A 12,557-nucleotide genomic window follows, 5' to 3' on the forward strand; every position below is an offset into this window, starting at 1 on the left:
GTTCCAATTTTGAGCAGATGCAACGAGTATAATTAAAACTTGGCACTCTATTCGTAAACTCAGGAATGACAGACAGTTCGACTGCCGTACGGTGAAGAACCGTATGCGTGAAATATACAGCAATATTCACGGATCTTCTTTGAAATTATGTGCAGTAAAACTGTTTAAAATTATTTGTCGATTTCAATAAAAATATAACAGCGATTGCGTACGCGACATTGTTCACTTCTGTTAAACTCTTCTTCAGCGACAGGAAGCTTTTCTGTCATTGAACTTCGAACCCACAGACACAACTTCCATACAAACATGTGGCTTCGCTATATCTTGGCAATTCTTTCGGTGCTTGACATTGCATTGCGATGGTTGCTGAAAGCTCAGCGCAGGGTTGACGTTGTCGACCCGTAGTTCTGCTGCTTTTATCACGTCAATTTTCCAACCTCGACTTCGTCAACGTGGTTCAGCGTGGTACTTTATTTTGCATCGGCAACTGCGAAAAGAACATCCGGCCATCCAAGCCGCGGGAAGATGAGTTGGCGATGCGTAATTAGTTGGCGATGCGTAATGCGTTTCAGGCACGAGTTATTGGGCAGCTTTGGCCCTTGGTAATTTGTTGGTGGTGTCGTGCCTAGCGGAGGCCTTTACGAGTGACGGTTTCTGAGCACACACTTAGTAATAGTAATAATAATAACATCCGGGGTTTTATGTGCCAAAACCACGATATGATTATGAGGCCCGCCGTAATGGAGGACTCCGGAAATTTTCACCATCTGGTGTTCTTTAACGTGCACAGACATCACACACTACACGGGCATCTAGCATTTCGCCTCCATCGAAATGCGACCGCTGCGGCCGGGATCGAACTCGCGACCTTCGGTCCAGCAGCCGAGCAGCGTAACCGCTGCATAACCGCGGCGGACGAGTACATACTTGACGCACTGCAGAAAACACTGCCAACGATACGTAAGTTGGAAAACGAAGATGTTTATTAAGGTGAAAAAGCCTTAGATGCCTCATCAAACACGAAAATTGACCAGCGTCCTGCGTCGGCGTCCACACGAGTGATGCAAAAAATAATCATCACGTAATGACGTCACAGTGACGTCACATGATGACGTCATCACATGACATCGTAGCTTGCTGAAAGGTGGGCCGATCACGGAGGCAGTGCAAAACCAGGTGAGGTGCCTCCGATTCTGGAGGCAATGCAAAACCCCTTTAGGTGCACAAAGCTTTCGAAGGGTGGCGGCGCAGGAATGATGAGAAGAAAAAGAAGGCGGCTTTCACCTTCCAGTCGTCTTAGGTGAATGCATAACGGACTCTGTGAGTTCTTTTTTTTTTCATCGGGTTGGACTTACTCTTTCAAGATGGCGGTGCCTGCTGTTAGATCCTGATGCCATACCCGCATATGACATTGAAGCTGGAATCCAGACGATAGAAAAGTTCGGTGGAAGAAGGAGACTTGAAATAACGAGAAATTGTCGGATAGGGAATATCAAACCAATGTTTCGACAAGTGGAATGGTCTTCATCAAGCTGCTCTGATGAGCACTTAATAATAATAATATCTTGGGTTTAACGTCCCAAAACCACGATATGATTATGAGAGACGCCGCAGTGGAGGCCTCCGGAAATTTCGACCACCTGGGGTTCTTTAACGTGTACCTAAAGCTAAGTACACGGGCCTCAGACATTTTCGCCTCCATCGAAAATGCAGCCGCCGCGGCCGGGATTCGATCCCGCGACCTTCGGGTCAGCAGTCGAGCGCCATAACCACTAGACCACCGTGGCGGGGCTGATGAGCACTTGTCGAAACGTTGACCCCAGCGACATTCATTGCATTTTGAAGAATCAGTCATCTGCTGATCCTTCCAATGCTCTGTCACTGCATTGTATAGGAACGCGGCAGATATTCTGCGAGTAAGAATGGACAACAGAGCTTTCGGTTATGTTCATCTATACATTAAACCGTCCGAAAGAGTCCGCGCGAAAACGTTCTTGCGGAAATTATGATATTCAGTTTACAGAATACATGCAGGGTGTCTCAGCGAACTTCGCCTAGTATTACAAAATCTAACATGTGTGCTACGTGTGTCGAAATGGCGCGGTATTGTGCTGAGCCGCACGCAGCACGTCGGGCCACTTTTTTTTTTTTCAATCCGCCAAGTTGGTTAATAACGAAGATTGCTTAATTAAATTCTTAATAAGAGCTCCAGCGAGAAATCTGTAATACAAAATTTGTAGGACTTCTTTTGAAACGTCGGTTATACTTCATCCAGGCTAACTGCCAATCTGATAATCTCGGTAATTAAGAAAGATCACCTAATTAACCTTTAATACAATAACTCTAACAAAAATATTCAATAGAAAAGTAATGTTTGCTCAGCAACGTCGGAATATTTCATCTATGCTAAAACAGCTGCCCTGTTTAATTTTTTTTTTGCCCTGCCTTTCTTTAGAGTGCGCGAAATTAAACAGAATACTTGGCGCGAGTTAGCTAAGACATGCTATATATACGAACCGTGTCGTTGCATACTGACATCGATATTTCACTTGTTTTCTATTCTCTCACGATCTGGTTTCGACGGCCCAGGATTTGTGCTGTACTGGAAGTCGGAGACTGGTGACTGGAGCGAACAAGGGGTGGACGGAGCGGCCACGTCGCACACGTTTCAAGACCTCAACTGCGGCACGCGCTATCATTTCTACGCGGTGGCCTTCAACGACGTGGGTCGCAGTGAGCCCAGCTCCAGCGTCAGTGCTACAACATCTGGCGGAGGTGAGACTTGTCCATTAAAAGAAAAAAAAGCTATTTCAGCGATTAATAACATACCCCAGCGGCTTTCCCTTTGTATACGGGTCGTTATAAAACAACAAACTAACTCCCCCAAAGCAGAAGAAAACAAATACGCAGACTAATTATTTCCAAGACGTAGAGAAATAGAACGCTTTGAGAGGAAAGTTGAGCAATTCAATCAGAATAATGTTTGGTTGGCTAACCTTCTGGAGACGAGGAGTTGGCGTTTAGAAAAAAAAAGGAGATTGTGAGCACTGCAGGCATGCACAGAGATTCATGCAAATAACGACTACAATTGGTCCTTGAGGCCGGTGTTTCGCAAAAACTATCCTTCTACAGCTATTTCCAAATAGCTTAAGTGACACAGGGTAAATGCGAAAAAGACGAAAACGGAAAACTGGCTTGAAACACACGAGCGCTGACTTACGACAATATTTTACTTGGAAACAAGCAAGCGCCCATATGGCCCTGTCTTCGCCTTCTGCGCGTTTGCCCTGCGTCGCGATCACACCGACAAGCCCTGACTGCTACCTTAGTCAGCCTTGACAACCTCCAATACATCGTCGCACATTACACGTAGAATGACCCACATTGTTAAATACAACATCGCTGTCAGCTTTGGTTCCTTCCAGCGTTGCGAAATGAATTTCGTGAGTGTTTCGCTGCAAGTCTCTACACAGGCTGAGAACGATATTTTTATTATTATTAATTGAGTCCCTAATAAACTCCCGCACTTAATATTTACCCGACATCATTTCAAGTATATCTTGTCCCGACAGAGGGTTAGGGCGCAGGCATAAGTCTAGTGCGTAGACGCTTGAACCAATGAAATAGAGGACAGAAAATCCTCTGGGAAGCTGAAATCCGCACCCCATAGTGATACACGCTTCGGTAGGAACATGCGCAGGGAGTACATAACGCAACATCTGTACGAGTTCAGTCCTGTTTAAACAGTTTCATGACTTCTAGAGTACGACGTGGTAAGAGAGCGTAATTAAACGGACGATGATTTCGCGCCTCATTTTTAATCAAATCTGACATTAGATTATAAATGCCATTAGGAAGGCACACCAATGCTGTTATCCCATTTAGGCAGGCCTTAAAGTGAATTATGAAAAGTTAGAATAAAAGAAACTTACAATAAGAACGTCTTGAGAAGTTCACGCCATTGGGCGATCAGTAAAGGCGCTGTTGAAACATTTGAGCCCGTTACAATTTTCGATGATACGGGTCAGGTGACCTCACTCAGCCGTATGTCGTGGCGAAGAAAAAAGCAAGAGGAGAAATGTAAGGGAATTGTGATTGAACGGTGCAGAAGCATCTGTCGTCACACTTTCTCGCGATAAATATTGCTAAAGCCGGAACGAGCAGCTCGGAATTACTCGCGCAGGGACCAGTGATGTCTGAACTGCCCAGGATTGCGACACCCGTAAGTGTGGTACATTTGCTCGGAAACAGGCCCAAATGTGCATCGCGATCCTAATAGCGGTCGTTGGAACGGCCGGGAGTTCATTCCGTTGAGTGCAGAAGATAGAGGTGGAGGTCCCGACATTCTACGTATGATGTGGATTAGCTTCACCTTTTGAATCAATCCTATCTGCTCTCTTTATGCTGTTAAAGGTGACGGAAAGACATTAAGAAAACTACCCTTAACGCTTGTAGAACTCAGTCAACGCGATTGAGTTTCTTTCTTCCATTTCACAAGTAGCAGTTGATGTGACTATTTCGAAACTCCGTGCTGCATTTTGGGTTGCGCTAGTTGCCCGGACGTTTCGCGCGATGATGAGCATTCGTTAAGCAGACTGCTCGAAGTTAGGGACTGAGGTTCGAGACCATAAATAAAGTCGATCACGCTTAATGTTACGTCTGGGAATTTATCTGTGCAATTAAAGGACAGGCCTTAGGGCAACCTTGATAAAATATTGGTTTTCGCCACCTGTGATTGCAGTGTCGCAATGCAGTTGTAGGCGCAAGCGGCTAAAATTTCAATTTTTGTTTGCCTAAAGATTTCTTTGAACAGCGATTTCATGAACAGCTAGCGGTCATTGGCGACCCAGTTTTGACGCTGCTGCAACGACTGTGGTGCCAAGGCCCACTCACACTGGAGCCTGTTTCAGTGTCGGTGTACAAAGCAAATTATGTGAGCACGGAATGATATCTGTCACTGTTGTTGCTACGTACAAGAAAAACGGGGATTCAGTAAAACGAAGCAAAATTAAACAGCTCGCTCTATTTTGTCGCGCATTAGGGCGACAGTTAAGAGCTTTGGTAAAGGCTATGTCGCTGGGGCTGCGGCTAAACTTATCGACAAAGTCAAAACTATAGAAAACAAATCCAACAGTTACCTGCACGTGTGGGACAAGTGGACGAGACTCGAGTCAACCTCAACGAGGCGACGAATGACCTGGCACGAGGACTTGTTTGCCGTGTCGGTAAGAACCGAACCGACGCCCACTACAATTCCGGGGATCACAAAGATAATTTGCTAACTTACAATTAGATCACTAAATACTACTACGTGGGGCGTAGGCAATTCCCACTGCCACACGTAAAGTAGAACAAGGCCCAGGCAGTCACGCTACGTTTACTGCAAACCGGGACGTACTCCTCTCCGTATTTCGTAAATAAAATTTACCGCGAAATTCCAATTAGGAAAGAATTCTAAGCGTGCGATGGTATCATTGAAATCAGGCGCATGCCGGCTGGCTGTCCCGCGACTGTCGCCGATCCCGAAGAAAAATGGCTTCACTGGCAGAATATAATATCAAGCTCTTCATATAAAGATCAACTGCGGGCTGTCTAGAGGGTCCACGATGGCGCCATAAGGATCGGCCTGATGGCGCCGACGTGGACGCGGCCCGCCTCGGTCGCAAAAGACCGGCCTTCCGCACTCTTGTAAATAAATTCTTGTGAATGAATTAATTAGGGCAACAAAACTACATAGTACATACTGGGCGTTCACTAGCATCGCCTTCACTACACTGTTCACAAAATAAGTTATTTCTACACTCTGAGGATAACAAAGAAGTATGAGATGAAGGAAATGAATTATTATAAACCATAATGCTTCCTTCGACTCTTGCTTTGGGAAACCATGGCGTTAAAGCTTACGGGGTCTGCAAGTACGACTTTCAAAACCTGCTCATATCAACAAAGTCAGATTTATTAATTCAACAGTTCGTACTATAATTATGCATGTGCGGAGAGTTCTGTTGTCTTCAGTTAGCAAATATGATTATTGTGTATGTTCACAAAGCAAACGAAGTACAGTAAATAAAGCCATAGGGACATCATCACCGTAAGTAAGTGAGAAAGAAATTGAAGAGTAAACGTGCATATCAAGTACTGCAGTTGATTTTAGGAAGCAATAGTCGAGTATTTGAGCATGATTGCGCAACAAAGACGACACGGATAAAACAGAATAACACATTCTGTGCAAACTTTTAGCTGAAATTCTTGCACCACTGAATTGGTTTATATATCGAAATACAATTGACCGCGCATGCATGTACATGGAGTAAAAATAGAAACAATTATGAGTCAAGAAAATCATTTCTTTGTCGGTGAGGGCCAGTGAACGGGAGCTAACTCACTTATAACCCAATTTTGCAATCGCCTCAGCACCGGTGATTTCACGAATGGGTTGCGTCTTGCGCGGGACACAACTGCGCAAATATATGCATTTAATATTTGCACGATTGTGCCCCGTGGCAGGACGCCGCTCACTCGCGAAATCACTGAGGCTGAGGCGATTGCAAAATTGGGTTATAAGTGCGTTAGCTCCCCTTCACTGGCCCTCACGAACAAAGACATGATTGTTTTTTTTTCAATTATGATCCCTGTGCGACGCAGTACTGCAGTAGCGCACGTAAGAGCAGGTAAGCATATTTAATTGGCACACTGTGTAATTTTTGCGACTCTGCACATTCTAACTTGTGCAACGTTGGAGGTTGACGTCTAACTTGTAGAATTTTTCAAATTCTGTTCTTTTTTTTTTGGTGCAAGGGCCAGGAGTGGACAAAATTTTCAAATTCCTTTTATAACACGACAGTTCTCAGAAATTCAATAAGAGATACCTGTCTGCATTCTGATGACGGTCATTTGCGCAGTGGCCTCTCGACTGATTTTTTTAAAGAACATACAGCACACAGGAGAAGAAAAGGCGCCTTTTCTTTATCATTGTCGTTAACTATCACCAACCATGGCCACGAATGCACCCATGTTCTTTACATCATCTTCCTTTCTACGTCTCCCTTCCCGTTCCCCAGTCTAGGGTAGCAAACCAGACCATTTTTTCCTGGTTAACTTTACTGCTACCTTTTTAATACCTTTCGTTTTCTTGATTGGTGTACTGCCTTACTGCCTGCAGCTCCCTTGGCACCGGAGAAAAACGAGCTTTTGTCGAGCAACTCCAGCGCCGTGCAGCTGAACCTGCGCTCTTGGAAGGACGGCGGCTGTCCGATCCGCTTCTTCACTCTGCAGTACAAGCTGCGCGAAGAGAGGGGTTGGACGGCTGTGCCGGAGACCATCGATGCCGTGTCCTCCGACACCTACGCGCTCGGGGGATTACATCCGGGATCGTGGTACCACCTACTCGTGTCCGCTACCAATGACGCCGGCTCAACCGAGGCGCAGTTCGTCTTCGCCACGCTCACGTCCGGTGGAGGTTGGTTCTGGAAATTTGGAATGTCCTGCTGCTACTTTTCGTCTTGCAGTACACACGCCTTTTTACAGCGAAGATGTCAGTGCGTCAGTGCCCAACATGTGCCGTAGCAGTAGTAGTAGTATTCTTATTAGTATTAGTAGTAGTAATTGTATTAGTCGTAGTAAAAACTTGGAGGACGCTTGAGCTTCTTCAGAGTAGAACGCGATAGCATAATCGGGCTCCATGCGCATCGCCTTCTCACTTGCAAGCCTAGCTTCGGTTCTCGGTGCATACTTCAACTGTGCCGCAAGGAAACGAACGTCTGTGCGCTTAACATTGGCCGTTTCAAACTATCCTGGAATGCCTACTGCAAGTACAGTTGCGAAGTGCCCACTACGCTATAATTCTTCCTCTTGCGAATCAGCGAAGGGTCCCACTACGCGTCCGTAAGGCAACATGCGAACCTACGCAGCTGCTAATTTGTTGATGCTTTTGCAGCTTATGATGATTAAATATGTCTGAGGGCTTTGTAATGGGTGGGCCTTTAAAACACTCACTCGTTGTACAATTCACATGTTTTGACGCCTGGCGCGACTCTACGCTTCTGCCACGCAATATTACAAGCGTTAAGGAGACTCCTGCCACTACATTACATTAGTATAGTGTTTGTTTTTTCCGAAGCAGTTTCAAGCAATGGCGTAGCTGTGGTAGAACACCTGCTTGCCACGCAGAAGGCCTGGGTTCGATTCTCACTCGAACTGAAGTTGTTTATTATTTATTTCATTTGCATCTTTCTCGATTTTTCGCTCACAACCAACGACGCCGACGCCGACACATGAATTTCTGCTAAACGAGCTCTTTACCGCTATCGCGTTCATAGTAGTAGTAGTAGTAGTAGTAGTAGTAGTAGTAGTAGTAGTAGTAGTAGTAGTAGTAGTAGTAGTAGTAGTAGTAGTAGTAGTAGTAGTAGTAGGTGTCCGCTGAAACGCCATTGGCTGTGCCGACGGGTAACGTGATCTCGCTTTGACCAATCAGGTGTAAGCGCGCGCATCTCAAATCGAGCGGCGGATTCACGACATCACGCGATTTCGCGAACCAGTCATATAGACTTCGCGCGCTTTGCCAACCATACGTCATCTCGCTAGCCAATCGTATAGGCTCACACGTATAGATTTCGCCTAATTCTCGATGGTTAGACCTGGTCTAATCCGCCCCACCGAACACCGCCGAGGAGCAAGCTGCTTACGCGGAACTCCTGTGCGTACTCGACAGTGAACGGAAACGACGTTGCCGTGCCGAAGACACAGCGTTCTAGGTGTAACGCTCGGTGTAACACTCGGTGTAACACTCGGTGTAACTAAGACAGTCCGACCATCTTGATGGAGTGAATTAGCCAGGTCGATGGAGTGAATGGGCCAATGATTTATTTTTTAAACGGTTTATCTAGGCTTTTGCTCAAAGGTCGTAGATCTCGTGGCTTTAAATGTGCGGCGGACCCAAGCTAATAACAGTAATAGCGATATTAAAGACCACCAGTAAAGAGTAATAGTGTTGCTTTGTTCGTCGTGTCGTAATTTGTGTTGCCCTATCAAGTTGTTTAACCCCTATATGCCCAAACTCAGGAAAAATGACAAAACAAATATTTTTTTTTCACAGAAAGTGTACTTCCACTCTCAAAAGAAAGCACAAGTTCTTTATTTACTGCCAGGTAAACGCAACACTGTTTTTCAAGCCGTCCTAGCCATACAGGACACTGGGCATTAGGGGTACTATGTGCAGGTGTGGTAAGCCTTGAAACATTTCACGTGCACACCGACATTGCACTTCTTCCTTTCCATGACGTATTTCATACAAAGCACGCGTTTGCCCGGAGAAAGCGGTCGGCATTTCACGTGCACTTCTTCCTCTCCATGGCGTCTTTCACACAAAGAACGAGTTTGCCCGGAGAAAGCGGTCGGCACGTGGCAGCATGAAACAACGTTTATGGAACCTTGTTCAGTTGCCAGACTCTCCGCCTCCGCCGTACTCTGAAAGCGGCGCATAACGGACTTCCGGTCCAGGGGGCGCTACTGCAGCAACAGGCTCTACGTAGCAGACGACAAAGCGCGAGCGAACGTCGCGCATGCAGCTGCTATCCGCGCAAATATTGAATTGCTTGAAAACGCAACAACGAGAACGACTAGTTTTTCACTTTAGGTAATCGTGATGGTTTAATACATTAGCAAGAATGTTTGAAAGCGCGTTAGATGGTGTTCTATGTTGCGCGAACTATAGCAGCCACTGAGAGCTCGGTGGTTGCTGCGCCTTTCATCAAGTTCAGGGCGACAGGCATTAGTGTTGTTGTCTAAGTCCACTTTTCAACGACAACGCGAGCGGCTTTGAAAACAATCTTTTTTTTTAGCTAACGGGGAATACTCCGAAGGTTCTGGTAGGTCCTGTGAAAATACGTAATGACAGAATTTTGTCGGAGCGGCGCGAGGAGTTGTGCAGTAGGTTCGGCTCACAGCCTTCGCATTACCTATTATTGTTTGTTTTAAGTGCCCAAAAACGCCAAGAACACTAGGAAACAACGCTTAACATTGTTAATGCATATCGACTATGCGGCAGAGCGCACTTGCAGAAATCGACCCTCGCAAGCGCATGATAAGCTTATGCACGTGTCACGGCACACTTCGATAGCGATCAAACCCAATCGGGACCGGAATTTTTCGCTGGCTCATCTGTGCGAGTTGCGGAAAGGAACCAATTGGGCTTGAGAGGTTACATCCAGAACAGTAGCGCACATGGTCGAAAATAGCCTCACCATCTACAATTGGGGCCTCAGCTCGCCCGACAGTATATCTTGTATGCAATTTTAATCCTTCACAATTACTAAAGATAGTTTTTTTTCTTTTACACATTTTTAACGTTCCTCCTTAAAACTGTATTAAACAGCTTAGTAAAGTGATTGCAACATTACAATTCTACCTTTATACGCTTGCACGTTTAATGTTTTGAAATGACAGCCTTTCATGTTTTCCCCCTCTTTTATAGCATGCTTTACCGCATTGAAAAGTATGGTCTTGCTTATGGCATATATTTTTTTCTTCGTTTGCAGTTATTCACATGTGCCTTGGCAACATTAAATGTGAATAAATAGTGGGATTGACAGGTTCTTTTAATACAATGCATTAGAGCTAACTTCAGGCTATCGTGAACATATGAATGTGAGAAGTGGTACCTTTACACAGGACAATAGTTATAGTAAGAAAAGCACAAAAAGTCACACAATTTATTGAACAGTTTCGCTGGTTTACATACAACATTTACAGAAACTGCACAATAAGCTTTCCAGATTTACAGTAAACGAGCCTTTTTCCTGGAATTCTTGACCTGTTCACTGACTTGGCTTCTCTCTGCAAGGTGCCTGGAGTAAAAATGCATTCGCATAACCAAATAAAATTTAACTTCACCGTAAATTCCTCGGCATGCAAATTGCAGCCTAGTCGCACGAGTGATCGATTAAACAAGAGGTCCACAATGGCCCAAAAGAGGCTCCCAAAAACCTTTCCTTCCTTCGTTTCTTTCTGTATCACAGGCTCAATGCCTGCCAGCAACTTTACCAACTGTTGGGAAGGGTGCTTTAAAGCACCAGGGACAAACAACCTCTTCTCCGTTAACACAGCTGCTGGTGGCACACATTTCACATCCGTGGTTGTAGCATGGCACTCCGTGCATGCAGAGAACTTTAGTGCCTTCTTCGCCATATAAACTGCAAGATAATACAGTACTGTTTGTTCAGCAGTCGGGTGATTATAGTCATGCTCTACTGCACTAACAGCGCTTTCTTCAAGGGTAATTGACTTCGAAATGCTGTCGAGTTTCTCATTCCTGGCTTGCTTTTCCACTAGGGCTGACATCTTCTTGTCGCTCAGGGTCTTGTCCAATGATATCAGGACAGGATCCGCATCCCCTGAGCAGTTACCTCTTGATGCCATTTTTAGAGGAGTATGTAAGCTCAGGAGTCGAAAGACTTGGCTGAAGCCAGTGATTGTTGGGTGATTTTCGTCACCACCAAAGCTGCGAACAACACCAAAGAAGCGCTGAAAATAAAAATGAGCTACAATAAATTAGTGTTCCAAACATATATGTTATAAACGTCATTCAAATTGAGAAAATTTTGTCAAGAAACAAATGTGGTACCTCTAGTGGGTCCTGATTCAGTTTAGCAGTAAGCACGTATGGCATTCCTTTGCTGTGGAGAAGGTCAATGATGTCAAGAGTGGACAATAGTGTCACTGGCAAAGACTCGGCTGTCATCTGGGAAGTGAACATTTTTGTGTTGCTGTCTCTACAATGCCTTTCTGTTGAATCAAGCATCCGAAGAAACCCTTTCATCACCTGCATAAAAAAACATGTAAATGATGATTTTATAAACAAAGCGCATGCACGAAGCATTACCAGCAACCATTGTGGCATCTATTACTCCTATATTTTGTATGTAAAAACCTATGCTGTGGCATTAAATACGAGTTGCCAGTGATCGTCTACTTATCTGTTATGCAGTGTATGCAAGCGGACACTACACGTATTAAAGTACCTTCGTCGGTTGAACAAGTTTTTCATAGTCGTAGCATTGCACCTCATGACATTCACTCCTCTCACCTGGATTTTAGGAGAGTTCTTTCGGATACCCTCCACTGGTATCCTTGCATTCAGTGCGTCAAACAAATCGTTGACCAGTAGAGTGAATTCCTCCGTGCCTTGGGTATTCTGAAAGCCAGGCACCTTTTGCTTCCTGTAGATGTTCAAGCCAATAGCAACACTCCTGCTGAAAAGCTGGAATATTAAGTGGGGCACTAAAGATTAGTGGGCAGTCACATGGCACAAGAAGGCAGTAAAATAAACAAATTGAGCATCCAGGCTTCTGTCTCAAACTGCGGAAGCAAAAGTGAATAATCTGTTTTTGTGCAATTATTGCTCAGAATGGTTAAACACGTACTTGTGCCGCAAGCCTGACATTCATTCTTTGCAGGTTGCTTGGATTAACGTGGCAAGTTGTCAGCTTAGGAACGACTTTCAGTTGGTTATTCTCCTCCATCTTGTAAAGCAACTTGTAGTCATTGAAGCTGACTTTGTG

The 12,557-nt window shown here is 45.0% G+C and overlaps 1 protein-coding gene across 1 annotated transcript in view; it reads left to right on the top strand.

The window, feature by feature from the left end:
- LOC119381770 (Down syndrome cell adhesion molecule-like protein 1) overlaps window positions 1–12,557 on the top strand; it is a 156,760-nt gene that overhangs the window by 114,133 nt on the left and 30,070 nt on the right. The window contains exons 19-20 of the mRNA XM_037649535.1: window positions 2,590–2,775; window positions 7,163–7,459. Of these exons, the coding sequence (XP_037505463.1) occupies window positions 2,590–2,775; window positions 7,163–7,459 (483 nt within the window). The remainder of the gene's footprint in view (window positions 1–2,589; window positions 2,776–7,162; window positions 7,460–12,557) is intronic.

Source organism: Rhipicephalus sanguineus, chromosome 2, assembly GCF_013339695.2.
Source record: "Rhipicephalus sanguineus isolate Rsan-2018 chromosome 2, BIME_Rsan_1.4, whole genome shotgun sequence".
Lineage (NCBI taxonomy): Eukaryota > Metazoa > Arthropoda > Arachnida > Ixodida > Ixodidae > Rhipicephalus > Rhipicephalus sanguineus.